Source organism: Equus quagga, chromosome 7, assembly GCF_021613505.1.
Source record: "Equus quagga isolate Etosha38 chromosome 7, UCLA_HA_Equagga_1.0, whole genome shotgun sequence".
Lineage (NCBI taxonomy): Eukaryota > Metazoa > Chordata > Mammalia > Perissodactyla > Equidae > Equus > Equus quagga.
The window spans coordinates 66,776,845-66,790,942 of NC_060273.1; the positions used below are offsets into that span (position 1 = coordinate 66,776,845).

The following is a 14,098-nucleotide window of genomic DNA, read 5'->3' on the forward strand; positions in this document are numbered from 1 at the left end:
TCTCTAAGAAAGCTTTTCAGGCCACCGTCTAGCAGCTCATCTACCTTATCTCAACTGTTGCGCTTTACTACAGCACTTTCTAGCTTGTATCATAGTGGGGTTTTGGGGGGAAATAATATCAAACTTAGAGAAAAGTTGCAAGAATAGTACAAATAACGTTGAGACTTAAGATGTAGAATGGTTAAGGCTCAGGGCCAGATTGTTCCCAAGGATTTATATGGGAGACTGTGTGATGTAGGGGGAAAAGCAATGAAGCAGGAGTCTGAGAATGCAGTTCTGATTCTTATTCTGACACTCACATATGATGTGGGCAAATCCTGTTCCTTCTCCAGGCTTCAGTTTTTTTTAACTGGAAAAAAAATAAGTTGTTAGAGAAGCTAAGCTCAAAGGTCTGCTTTAATACCTATGTCTCCGGATCTCACCAGTGGGAAGTTCCCGATGGTATTATAAGGGTGGGGGGTGGGTAACATTGATAATTTTGGAAAGGGATGATAAATTACCTTGAATTGGCACAGTAGTGCATAATGCCTTAATGTATTTATTACAAGAGAGATCATTTTGGGTATGCACTATGCCTACTAAAAATCTCCTTCAAGCATGTTAAATTTATGGTATCAATTTTCTTTTTCTTTTATTTGGCCTTATCTTTCTCCAGTTTTTTTAAAAAAAAATCTCAGATAAATCAATCCCTAGTTTTTCTCTCATTTTATTTCTTCAAAGAAACTGCAGAGAATTTCCCATACTGTTTGGACTATTAGTCAACTGTTATGATTCTTTCCAGCCTCATCTCTCAATATTCTCTTCTATAAAAATCTCACCACTCCAACCTCATCTTCTCTCATATTTCTCTGTCCTCTGTATCCTTTCCAAATTGGCCTTCATTCTGTTCCTCAAATATACCAAACTGCTTACAACTCACTTTGTCTAAATATTTGTATGGCTGGCTCCTTTTAAACTTCAGATTTTAGCTCAAATAAGGTCAGAGATCCTTCCTGACCACTCAAACCAAATTTGCTTTCTGTCCACCCAGTCCACACTCGCCATCACTCCAGTTTATTTTCTTCATGAATGTTTTGTTTGCTTGTTGTCATTCCACACTAGAATAAAGAGCAGGGTCATGGTTTGTATTAGTCACCACTGTATCCTCAGCACCTAGGACAGTATGAGGTACCTATTTGCATAATAATAATAATACACAAATGAATTGATAAATGCCTGCACCCTGTGCTGTGGTCTTGCTAGTTATCTCACAGTTTTCTTAGCACACTTTGCGTTTTCCTGCTTGGAAGCCTTTATATAGTTAATTCTTTTTGTTTTTGTGAATTTGAGAAGTTTATGTGTAAGTACTAGGAAGATTATAGGTCAGAACCAGATTGCTCCTGAGGGTTTTTGTGGGAGGCATGGTGTTAAGGGGAAGAACCTTGAAATGAATGTCTGGGTACGTAAGTTCTGCTCTAGCTCATTCATGTTGTAGCTTTGGGTATAGCCTCACCTACTGATCCTTAAAGGCCCAACCCCAATGCTACATCTGTGATAAAACCTATGATTCTTTCAGTTGGAATGACTCTCAAGTTCTTCTCTGGATTCCTATTGCCTGGTTATGGCTCTGAACACATTCTCTTTATATAAAGTTACTTAAGTGGATGCCTTCATTTAATGACAGTAAATATTTCCTGAGAAAACAGTTCATTGCAAATGACAGAAACTCAAGTTAGACTGGCTTAAGGAAAAAAGGAAAATTCATTAGCTCAAGAAACTAGGGAATCAAGGGGCAAGACTGGCTTTAGTCATGGCTTTCTACCCAGGACCTGACCTTTTCAGCTCTTGACTCTACTTGCTTCTGTTTTGGCTTCTTTCCTAGGGAAACTTTTCCACAGGGTGGTCAGATGACTCCTGGCAGCTTCAGAGTGGCTTTTTCTCTCCAACAGAAAGAGGGCTTCCCTTGCCCAGTAATTTTATCAGATGTCCTAAGGCTGATGGCCATTGACCTGGCTTGGATCACCTTTCTATCCATGAACCAATCACTGTATGGACAGGGGGATTAATGTTCTTAGTAGCTAAACCTGAGTTGTTTGCCAATCCTTGAAGCCAGAGGATGGAACCAACCCCACCCAAAACTCATGAACTGAGAAAAATCTAGAATCTACTACCAAAAGAAAGGAGATATGGATGCTGACCAGATAAAAACACAAGATATTCTCTACAGTGTGCCAGGCACTTGGTATGCAAATCCAAATAAGATACTGTACAGCTATCCTATAATAATGTAGTTTATTTAGGAGGTAGACACAGTGTTTTTCAGTGTGTTTGGTAAATACTAAGTTGAATGGGTGGTCAGGAGACTGGACATACAGGGAAGGGTTGTTTAGGTGCCCAGTCTCCTGGAAAGCCTTTTTTAATTTTTTTGAGGAGGATTAGCCCTGAGCTAACTACTGCCAATCCTCCTCTTTTTTCTGAGGAAGACTGGCCCTGAGTTAACATCCATGCCCATCTTCCCCTACTTTATATGCGGGACACCCACCACAGCATGGCATGCCAAGTGGTGCCATCTCTGCACCTGCAATCCTAACCGGTAAACCCTGGGCCGCAGAGAAGCGGAACGTGCACGCTTAACCACTGTGCCACCGAGCCGACTCCTGGAAAGCCTTTGAAAGTTACCTGGAGGAGATGATGTCTGGGTGGAGGATTGAAAGAAAATTAAGACCTACCCTGGCTAAAAAAAATAAGAGGGGCCTTCTAGCCTAAGGGAATAGCATAAGCAAAGAACAGGTACATTACAGGTCATTACTACCAGATCATAAAGTAGAATGTGGGTAAGAGACAAAGCTGGAGAAGTAGGTAGGATCTAGGTCGTGGGAACTTCCTAGATTCAAGGGAAGAAGCATGATCTAGGTGATGAAGAGCTATGGAAGGGAAGAATGATCAGCTCTGAGCTTAGATCACTGGTAGCTTTATGGAAGATGGATTTAAGATTAGCCAGATCAGAAGCAGAGACCAATCAGAGTGCTATTGGCGTAAAGTAGATCTGAACTCAAGTAGTGATAATAGAGCGGAAGAGGAGGAGCAGATTGGAGCAATATGTAGGGTGAAATCAGACCACTTTGGTGATTGATTAGACAGGGAAGAATCTAGGATGGCTGTCATGTTTTGCCTCAAGTGACTGGTGTATGGTAGCTCCTCTGAAGTCCTGGAGGATAAAAGAGGATGAAAAATTTGGGGGTAGGGAGAGAAAGATGATTAATTCAAATTTTGTATGTGTATGTGAGATGCCTATAGAATATCTGGATGCATATGTCCAGCAGGCAGTTGGAACATGTTTTCAGGAGAGGTCATGCTGGAAATAAGGATCTAGAAGTCTGTGGCAGTTAGGAAATAGTTAAAATCACTGAAACAGGATGGATGGAGAGGAGAGGGAGTAGGTGAGACAAGTAGAGAGTCAAGGCTAGAACTGCAGATAATACTGGTGTCTAAGGGGCCGGCAAAGGAGGATCAATACATAACAAGAGACTGAGGAAGAATGCTTGTAAGAGTAGGGGGAGAAACAAAAGATAGTTGTATTACAAAAGTCAAAGAAAACTAGAAGTAACCCAAAGGTTCATCATCAGGAGAATGGATAAATTGCGGTATATATATAAAATGAAGTACTACATAGCAGTAAATGAGAATGAACTATGGATACATGCAACAACATGGATAAATCTAACAGACATTATGTTGTGCATAAGAAGCCAGACACAAATTAGATCGTACTTATGACTCCATTTATATGCATTTTAAGCACAGGTAAAATTAATTTATTGTGAGACAGAAGAGTGGTTACCTTTGGGCAGGGTGGTGGGGACTCAGTTTGATCAGTATTGACTAGGAAGGGGTATGGTGGACCTTCTGAGGTGATAGGAATGTTCTGTATCTTGCTCTGGGTTTCAGTTACATAGGCATATACACGTCAACATTTCTTGAGTTATGCTCTGAAGACTTGTGCACTTTACTGTATGTAAGTTATACTTCAGTTTTTAAAAAAGCCAGAGGATTAGAGAATTCCAGAAGGAGTGAGTTGGATGGTAGTGTTAAGTGTTATAGAGAGAAGTATTAAAATAAGTACTGGAAAGCTAGATTGTATGTTCAGGTGAGAAGAAGAGCACTGACTTCCATGATGCCAACATGTTCCTGGTAGGTGCGCAGTAATCTTCTTGAGTTGAATTGAATTATTGATATACAATAATCTTTTTCTTATTTAGGCAAGAAATACAGCCTACGAGTGGATCAGGACATCTCTGTCCAAGCCATTAGAAGAGAAGGAAGAAGGAGAAAAACAGTTGGAAGCAGAAAAAACTGCGCATATAAATAAAAATTCAATAGAGGTAACCAAAGCAACTAAGGCTTTTTTTTTCTCTTTTAAGATTTGAGATGTGGGTATTGTAATCAGGGGCCTAACCATATTCTATTTTGTTGCACTGCTATCTGTAATTTCAACCTTGTGATCCAAGATTGCAGCATCTTAGTTCCAGACTATAGGATGAAAGAAGGAGTAAAGAAAAAGAGACAAAGGGTCCATGTGTGTGGTGTCACAGGGAAGATTCCCAGAACCTGCCATAAGACAATCTTTATGTAAATTTTTTGGCCGAAAGTTACTCACGTGGTTACACCTGATTTCAGGGGAGCCTCTGTTTTTGCAGCTATGAGCCCAGCTGTAAAATTACATCACTACTATGAAAGAAGAGGAGGTTTGTTGAAGAGCAGCTGTTAGTCTCTGCTGTTTTCAAGATATTGAATTTCAAGATATTGAATCCTTCAGTACGAGGGGAGCAAGGTGGTGTGATTTCCTCTGGAATGAAAAACCGACAACATGCTTTGTTTTGATTTTCCGTCCAGGATATCCATGCATTTGCAATCCGGAGCCTAGCAGAACTAACTGCCTACTCAATTGAACTGTTTCACAAAACAGCAGCTCTGGTTCTGCACGGCAGGAAGCAGGAAGTGACAGCTGTAGAAAGGAGCAGAACCCTTTCCCAGTAAGTATGAGTATGAGTATCCCTCTAAACGATGCAAATTGCTGAAAGAGTTTTCTTGGCTTATTTCCAAAGTTGTAGAAACTTTTCTCTTAGCAACATGCTATTCACATTGCACTATTCACATATTAGAGGTTTGTTCATTTTGGGTTTTAGTTAATAAGTAGCCGGGGTGTTGTTTCTTTTCATTACCCTTTTTTATTAACCAACTCATACTCTGAAAACTAGTTCTTCTCAGATTATTGGTCTCTATTAATAGGCATAGAGTTTTGCATAAATAAAACCAGAAAATAGTTCCGTTTTCAATTCTTAATAGTTATTAATTATTGAGTGCTGATTATATGCCAGGCACCATGCTAAGGGATTTACACGTGCCATTTCTAATTTTTACAACAACCCTAAAGGTAAGTGATTATTCCAGCGTTAAAAATGAGGAAACCCAGACTCAAGAGAAGTTAGGCAATCTGTCCAAGTTGTGCTGATTGAGATTTAAACCCAGGTCTGGCTAAGTCCCAACACCCGCTGCCCCCCCGCCCCTTTTTTCTTTTTACCATGTTGCTGATTTTGAACAAAAAATTCAAAAATAATAGGATGTGGGTAGTCAGGGAAAAAAATACTTCTAAATAAATCTTCTAATTAAATAATTAAAATTTTCATTGGAAAAAAAATATGTGTGAGTGTCCAGTGTGTTAGGATTGGGAGGGGCCCTTATTTTCCAGACCTCTTCTTCATAGGGCTTCACTGACCCTCTACAACATCCCACAGAGGGGCCTGGTTTTGTCTTGAACGTCTTTAGGATGAGGGACTCACAACCCCAAACCAGCCTGTTCTGTGGAAAAGTGGCTATTTCCACTGCTTGGAATGCTTTTTCAGTCTTGGCCCACTCTCTCACTGAGTTCAGGACTCCGCTCAAATACCACCTCCTCAGAGAGGCCTTTATTCACCACCCCGTCTAAAATAGTACCTTCTGCTATTCTCTAATCCTTCACTTTATTTTCTTAGCTCATATCACCAACTGGTGCAAATGTATGTATGTTATGTGTTTATATTTATATATCTGTGTATATATGTATGTATATACATATATACATACATGTACAGTATACAGTCATGTACCACATGATGTTTCATGCAGTGACGGACTGCATGTTCAACAATGGTCTCCTAATATTAGTACCATACAGCCTAGGTGTATAGTAGGCTATGCCATCTAGGTTTGTGTAAGTACACTCCGTGATGTTTCCACAGTGACATATCGCCTAAGGACATATGACTCAGAACATATCCTTGTCATTAAGTGATGCATGACTGTATAATGTGCGTGTGTGTGTGTGGAAACATATACACACATCCATCCATATAAATATGTGGTCTCTGAGGCTGTCCTACTTTGGGCACAACTTGAGAAGGCAGGGTTCTTCAGCAAAGACAAAAGTGCTGGGAAAAGTAGAGGACAGCAGGAAAAGAGGAAGACCAAATTTGAAATGGGTTGACTCCATAAAGGAAGCCATAGGCATGAGTACAGGAGCTGAGTAGGGCTGTTGAGGGTAGGACGTTGTGGACAATCACCCGTTCATAGGGTCACCAGGAGTCATAACTGACTTGACAGCACATAATGACACTTCCTTAATTAGCAAATAAGAATCAATGAAAATTGGGACTTTGCTTGTTTGCTGATATATCCTCAGTGCTTAGAACAGTACCTGGCTCATAGAAGGCTTTTGGTAAATATTTGTTGAATGAATGATTGAATTAATATTTATTTTAGTTATACTTCTAAATGGAATGTAGAATCTTTTGAGTACTATCTTGTCTCTGTAAAATGTAGTTTAGGGGCTGGTCCAGTGGCGTAGTGGTTAAGTTTGCATGCTCCGCTTCGGTGGCCCAGGGTTCGCCAGTTTGGTAGGTGTGGACCTAGCACCACTCAGTAAACCATGCTGTGGCAGGTGTCCCACATATAAAATAGAGAAAGATGGGCACAGATACTACCTCGGGGCCAATCTTCCTCAGCAAAAAGAGGAAGGTTACCAGTGGATGTTAGCTCAGGGCTAATCTTCCTCAAAAAAAATAAACAAAAGTATTTTAGTTATTTCCTTTGTTTAACTCGAAGTATAGTACTTTCTAGAGGATTTTGTAGAAAAGTATTTTTCCAAGGACTGAACCTCCTCTTCCTGTAACATGAAGGCCTGCTCAAGTGGATCCCCAAATACATTAGTAGCTGATTTAGGCATAATTACTCCCTTTGAAAAGCTTTCTTCTTTCACATTTGGTACCAGGAGTAGTTTGTTTTCTTCTCACAGTTGTTAAATATAGCTTATTGGAAAATAAAAGGAACCTTCCTGACTTTCCTCCCTTCTTTTCTAGGATGACAGTTATGTTGTGTAAAGAGCTGTCCTCTCTGTCTAAAGAGTTCACCACCTGTCTAACAACTGCCGGGGTAAGAATTCGTGTCTCCTCTTGGGCTAATGTCTATTTTTTTCTTTTTGAAACAGCTTTATTAAGATATGGTTTACATACCATAAAATTTGCCCTGTCAAGTGTATAATTAAATGGTTTTAGGTTATTTACAGAGTTGTGCAACCATCACTGTAATCTAATTTTAGACCATTTCCATTATCCCCCAGAAAACCTCATACCATTAGCTGTCAGTCCCCTTTCCCTTCCCGTCCACACTCTCCTAGCTCTAAGCAACACTGCTCTACGTTCTTCTATGGATTTCCCTTTTCTGAAACTTAATATAAATGGGATCATACAACATGTGGTATTTTGTGTCTGGTTTCTTTCACTTTGTGTAATTGTTTTGAGGTTCATCCACATTGTAGCATGTATCAGTATTTCTTTGTACTATCAGATAATACTCTATGCATTTCTGTGTGAATTTTAGGATCAGCTTGACTATGTCTAACTGACTTGCAACTCATTTTTATTCTCCCCTTTTTGAAATCTGCAGTATATTTTGTGCTGCCCTCTGAGACCTGCACAGGAAATGTGGACCTTGATAAAATAAAAACCCAAAGTTTGACTTTAGTTTTAAGGAGCAGTGCCTTACTTACACTATGGCAATGCTCATATTTTGCAGTTACCAGCCAGAAGGAGAGATGTAGTTAAAACTAAAGTTTTTTTGTTTTTAAGGAATTGTAGAAGTTTATTGAAGTTGTGTGAACTATGGAAGATGATTCAGAAATCAGTAATCATGAATTAGGATAAAATCAAGGGCATTTTAAAATGAGCAAATAAAAATGACTTTGTAGTAAACCAAGCTCATAGATGCACAGAGATACACAGGTCGGTCCTTGCCAGGGGTGGGGGATGAAGGTGAGCAAAATGGGTGAAGGGGGTCAGGTAGAATCTTCCAGTTAAGAAATAAATAAGTCATGGGGATGTAATGTACAGCATGGTGACTATAGTTAATAATACTGTATTGAATATTTGAAAGTTGCTAAGAGAGTAGATCTTAAAAGTTCTCATTACAAGAAAAAAATTTTTGTAACTGGTGCTGGATGTTAACTAGACCTATTGTGATGATCATTTTCAACATATACAGATATCGAATCATTATGTTGTACACCTGACACTAGTATGGTATTGTATGTCAATTATACCTCAATTAAAAAAAATCTCTTTGTAGTAAGTATATAAGTGTCAGTGTGGCAGCAAAATTATTTGGGCCCTTAAATTTATTTTAGTTAAGAGCCTGGCCCAAACTAATTTTTCGTACTTTGAGTTTAGATTATTCCTGTAAGGGATAATCCTTGATGCAGCTTCTCTTTTTCTCTTAGTATTTTCTTTAATAGAGCTTCTGGGTTTCCTGAAGTTAATCTTCTGAGGCCAAATATTTCCAGGTATTTCATAAAGATACTTTAACCCAGCAAGTCAACTATAAGGTGCTAACACATGCAAGTAATAAATTCGCATTGTTTATTTCCTTGTTTTCCGAACAGTCCATCTTAAAAACCATTGAGTATTTTGAGCACATGTTCCTTGTCCGCATCTTTTGTTTTAAAATTGTTCTAAAGTTTTCTGGTCAAATGTCCTATTTCTACTGCCTCTTCCAAAATGAAAATACTTTTTAAAGTCAGTAAAAAACTACAAAGGAGCCCACTCAATTTGGATAACACAGAAAGATATAAAGAAGGAAGTTTAAAGCACTTACAGAGATGACACTTTGCTGTCTCTCAGTCCAGGCTTTTTCTATGCTTATATTTATGTATGGGGTGTGTGTTTGTTTCAAAGTGGGATCATACTCTGCTTATTGTTTTTTTAATCTGCTGTGCTCACTTAACACTGTAACTTTTTTTCTAGGTCAAAGAAAAGGCAGATGTCCTTAATCCATTAATCACTGCAGTGTTTCTAGAGGTTAGTAGTAATTAGTTTTAAGTCTCTGACTTCTAGGACACTACATATTAATTAACTCTTCTTAAGTCTTTATGTTTTAGCTTTTTTGTTTTTTCACCAGATTGGTAGTTTAGCCATTTTGATGTAGATATGACCAAAATGGTGTGTTTGATGCATATTCCCTGTTCACTAATTACAAAGCATAAACTTGAAGCTGTCAGGTAAAGTGGAAAGGAAGCAGTGGGCTGTCATTACTTAGTACTACCCCTTGGCAGTTAATGGACAATTCTCAGTAATGAAACACCTTCTGGAAACAGCTGGTAAACATGAAAGGCTGAAAATTACAAACAGGTAAGCACTGCTTCTTAAAGGTCTAGGGTTTATGTGGAAGAGATTTGTTACAAAACAAAACGAAACATTTTGTCACTGTCTTGCCATGAAGTTTGCTTTGTTTTGTCAAAGAGGTAACTGTTTACATAATCACCATAAGTCCGTTCGATTTAAGGAGATAGATGGTTTAAATCCATGGAAAGGGGGAGTACAAGAAGATCCCATGATCTATTAGATTGCCTCCATGTTTGATGCTTTCTGGATTCCATGTTTTAAGAACTCTTACCTTGCAAATTAATTGTGCAAACACTTTAGACATTTGGTGATCTGTTTAAATTATATTTATGTAAGTCTGGTGGCAGAAAATATATTTTAGGGGCTGGCCCCGTGGCCGAGTGGTTAAGTTCGCGCACTCCGCTGCAGGTGACCCAGTGTTTCGTTGGTTTGAATCCTGGGTGCGGACATGGCACTGCTCATCAAACCACGCTGAGGCAGCATCCCACATGCCACAACTAGGAGGACCCACAACAAAGAATATACAACTGTGTACTGGGGGGCTTTGGGGAGAAAAACGAAAAAACAAAAGAAAATATATTTTATAATTGATTAGGTTTTAAATATGAATTGAAAGCAATTTTTAACTACTGACTGTTAACGTCTTTACTTTTAAGTTCTTTTAAAGTTACCACCAAGGAAAAGCCTTTAATTCCTTAACTACACAATTTTCTTTGAATAGCCAGGAAAATTCTTCTGACCACTTAAACAATTAAAAAAAATAAGTTTGTGATTTAGTAGATGGCAGAGTGGTATAACTGAAAGAAATTTGTAAACCAGGAGCCCAGTCCTGTTCTGGATCTTCCCTGATTTGCTGTGTGGCCCTGGACTAGGCATTTATCTTTCTAGGAATCTCTTTATCTTTATGTGCCAAATAAGAGATTTAACTAGATGATCTCTGAGGTCTCTTTGGCTAGAAAATTCAATATCAAATGTCATACTAAAGTTTAAATAGGAGTACTTGCCATTGATAAATCCAAAAAAGATAAACTCACTTGATATGGGTTCCCCATTGCTATTTTGAGTTGGTTGTGCTTGCTTACAGATTGGAAACACTCTTGTCCTTGAAATTCTACATTTTTCTCTTAATATATGAACTCTCTGTTGTTGCTCTTCTGTAAAGTCATAACTTGTCAGATATAAATGAAGTCTGACAAACTCTGAGCGTGATGATTCCACAACACTTCTCATAAATACGTCTGTTGTACCAATAGAAATATATTTATACTGTATCATCTTTGAAAGCAGTATTCCTTGTTTATGTTCGTGAGCACTTATCTTGTGTTCACTAATTGTGTTGAATCCGTGCAATAACTTTCACAATGGATTGGAAATCCCATTGGTGTAGGATTCATAACCCCTGAAATCCTCTTTGAGTAATTGACTAAAATGCTGTGGCAGAATCTACACATTCAATCAAAGAATAAGTAAGTTTTGAATGCCGAATTTGAGGAGAATGGCAAAGAACAGTTATTATTTCTGATGGGCAAATTGGATGAAAATACTGACATTCTTTTTTGGTGCTGTTGTATCATCTTAAGAACTAGACCATTCTTTCCCTTATAAGTTTACTGAAATGGTTAAGTCTGTGCTCTTATTTGCCAGGCTGAAAATTCTAGTTAGATTATAAAAATTAATCTGTTTTTTTTTTGTTGTCTTATAGTATATTTTCTCTTTTAAGTCATTGTAATATTTTCTTTTTCCTGTTTTCTCAATCCTGACAGGCATCAAACAGTGCTTCCTATATCCAGGATGCCTTTCAGCTACTCTTACCTGTGCTGGAGATTTCTCTCATTGAGAACAGGACTGAATTACCAGAGGCATGAGCTGCAGGTTCAGAGACCTTTGTCAGAACATTGAAGATGCCACCTGAGACTTGTGATGGCCAAGAAATGCCACTTTCTTCTGGGTACCCTTGCAGAAGTGAGGGAAAGGGTTATTTTACAGGCAGGAGAGCAGGTTTAAAGGAAGTTTGTTGCCTTCACTGCTTGGCTAATGTATTCAGGTCCTCACACTGTTCTTCCCAGTTGTTATAATTAATAAATTATTTGAAAAGAAACTTTTATAGAAAGATCAAGAATAATAGCTCTAGATAGAGGTTAGTGGGACACTCAGGCAAATATATTGGTCTTTCTTTGACATGATGCAAAACACTACAGGTTTGTCATGGATATGAGTTTGCAGCCCATATAATTGATTGTTAAGCAAGAGAAAAAGAACTTCGGTATTCTAGAATTCACATGCTTGATCTATTAATGCCATGTACTTTCTCCTTTCTATAGTAAAATTTATGGCTTTATAAACTCTGTAATGATTACCCTTTATTATGTGAATTCTTAAAATTGGTTAGAAAGTTTCCTCTGCTCTTTAATTCTCAGTAGATATTTGGAATTGAGGAGAAACTTAAGAATTTACTTGTAGCCATGTGAATTAACCATAGCCGAGTGCCCTTTGGCCTGAAGTCACTCTTCTACCCCAAGGTGACTAGCTTCAAGTTGTAGTTGACCCTCATTCAACTGGATTCAAGACCAATAAGTGCAATTTGGAGAGTTTTATGTGTGCAGATATTCTGAGTCTCTTCAGGATGTTTTTCATGCCTAACCTATGTGTAGGATAAATTCTGTAATAGCCAACTCTAGAGGAGTGTTGAAGCTCTTTTAGTAATGGTGTTTCTGTTTGAATATTGTTGAAGTGGACTGTAGAGTCCCATAGAAATGATGTTCATTTGTAATAGGATTTAACCTACAAGACACAATATATTTTTCCTCATACTTTTTTCTTTGTTTTGTTTTAATTATTCTTTAGCATGTTTATAAACATAACTTTTATTCTTCAGATCTTAAGTCGTCTTTTGCTCTCTTCAGCAATTTAAGAGACTAATAGGGTTATCATCTTCCTAAAAGCTATTTTGGTATCCACTCTTTTTTAGAAAGTTCGCCAATTTTGTGGTTTTTAATGATTCAGGTAACTTTTGTGAACTCTTCCACTCATATTCTAAAATCTTTAAATAAAATGTAATAATCATGTCAATTGATCCTTTCATTTACTTTTCTAAACATGAGCCCCAGTATCTTTCTCAGACCAAGGAAATAGGAAAACGAAGCTATAACATACATTGATATCAAGACTATTTCTGTGTAATCTCCTTATTTGGGGCAGGGGGCAGTTTGTAAGTAAGGAGGAAAATAAATAGATTTGTGCTAAAAAGGTATACCAACAGCACTAAAATGTTACTGTGCTTATATTCTCTTCTAATATCAGAAAAATTTTTGAATATTTCTTTTTATAGATAAATTTCACCCTTCTCAACGTGAGTAATTCTGAAATTTCAGAAAAACAGTTGCCTTCTGGTTAGTAAAGCTGGTGTCCCCAGTCCTTATTTGTTGCCTCAAGCTCCGTTGCTGTGTCTGGACCTGGACCCCGTGAGCAGGGTATTCCTTGAGCAAGGTTTAGGAACTGGTCACACTGCCTGCTGTTCAGCCTCTTGTACAGTGGCAGTTTGCAGCTTTTCCTCTTTGATCTAGAAACACATCTATGGTTTTTCTTTCCAGAAGAAGGATGTAAATGGGGGGACAGAACGGTGACTGTTTTTATGCACCTATCCAGATTGCAGCCCTGAATTTGAACACTTATAGCTTAGAACCTTACAAAAGGTGAATGTGACTCACTGCCTCTTTTCTTTCTCTCTCATCACTGTCGTCAGCTCCCCTTACCCAGCTAAATGTTTTTTTACTGGATTGAAGAGACCACCAATGAAGCGATGAAAGAACCAATTAATTCTGAGTAACACTTGCCTACCTTCCACCTAGAATATAATGAAAAAGAATGAACGTTCCTTGATTCAGTAGACATAGAGAAATAAGAGCATAAACATTCATTGAATAGGTAAATTCAGGGGACACTTTGGAACCTGTTGGATTATGGTGATGGTTTTGGATGGTGAGTGCTTCATTATTCCTTTTGGAGTGGGTACGTGATGTAATTTCTTGATACCTACTCTTTTGGTGCTGTTTCCCTTGAATTTTCTGGTGGGTTAAGATTTACTGTTATGTCCTAATATGTGTTACCCCTCTTCTCAATTCACTTGACACCCCGATAGATAAAATGTTCAGTTATTACTGGGGTAAATCCTTCTCTTCCTACTATTTGGATCTTTAAAGGCTGTGATTAAAAGAGATTTCATTAATTTAGTCTAAAAGAAATAGAAACTTGCGTGGACTATTTCTTATTTTCTTTTCCTTTAAGCAATACCTTGGAAATGTGTTAAGGATGAGTTATCTTTTCCTTACTTGCTTTTGATAGAATTTTTTTGAAAAGCATAGATACCTAGATGACAGGCCTCTGAAATATGAAATTGGAATTCATGTAGG

The 14,098-nt window shown here is 38.0% G+C and overlaps 1 protein-coding gene across 5 annotated transcripts in view; it reads left to right on the plus strand.

Annotated features, from left to right (window-relative positions):
* FAM114A2 (family with sequence similarity 114 member A2) overlaps window positions 1–12,758 on the plus strand; it is a 34,402-nt gene extending 21,644 nt beyond the window's left edge. For all 5 annotated transcript variants that reach the window (XM_046668057.1, XM_046668061.1, XM_046668060.1 and 2 more), the window contains exons 10-14: window positions 4,239–4,361; window positions 4,873–5,012; window positions 7,374–7,446; window positions 9,312–9,365; window positions 11,453–12,758. In XM_046668057.1, the coding sequence (XP_046524013.1) occupies window positions 4,239–4,361; window positions 4,873–5,012; window positions 7,374–7,446; window positions 9,312–9,365; window positions 11,453–11,554 (492 nt within the window). In that variant the 3' untranslated portion in view covers window positions 11,555–12,758. The remainder of the gene's footprint in view (window positions 1–4,238; window positions 4,362–4,872; window positions 5,013–7,373; window positions 7,447–9,311; window positions 9,366–11,452) is intronic.
* The last annotated feature ends 1,340 nt before the right edge of the window (window positions 12,759–14,098 follow it).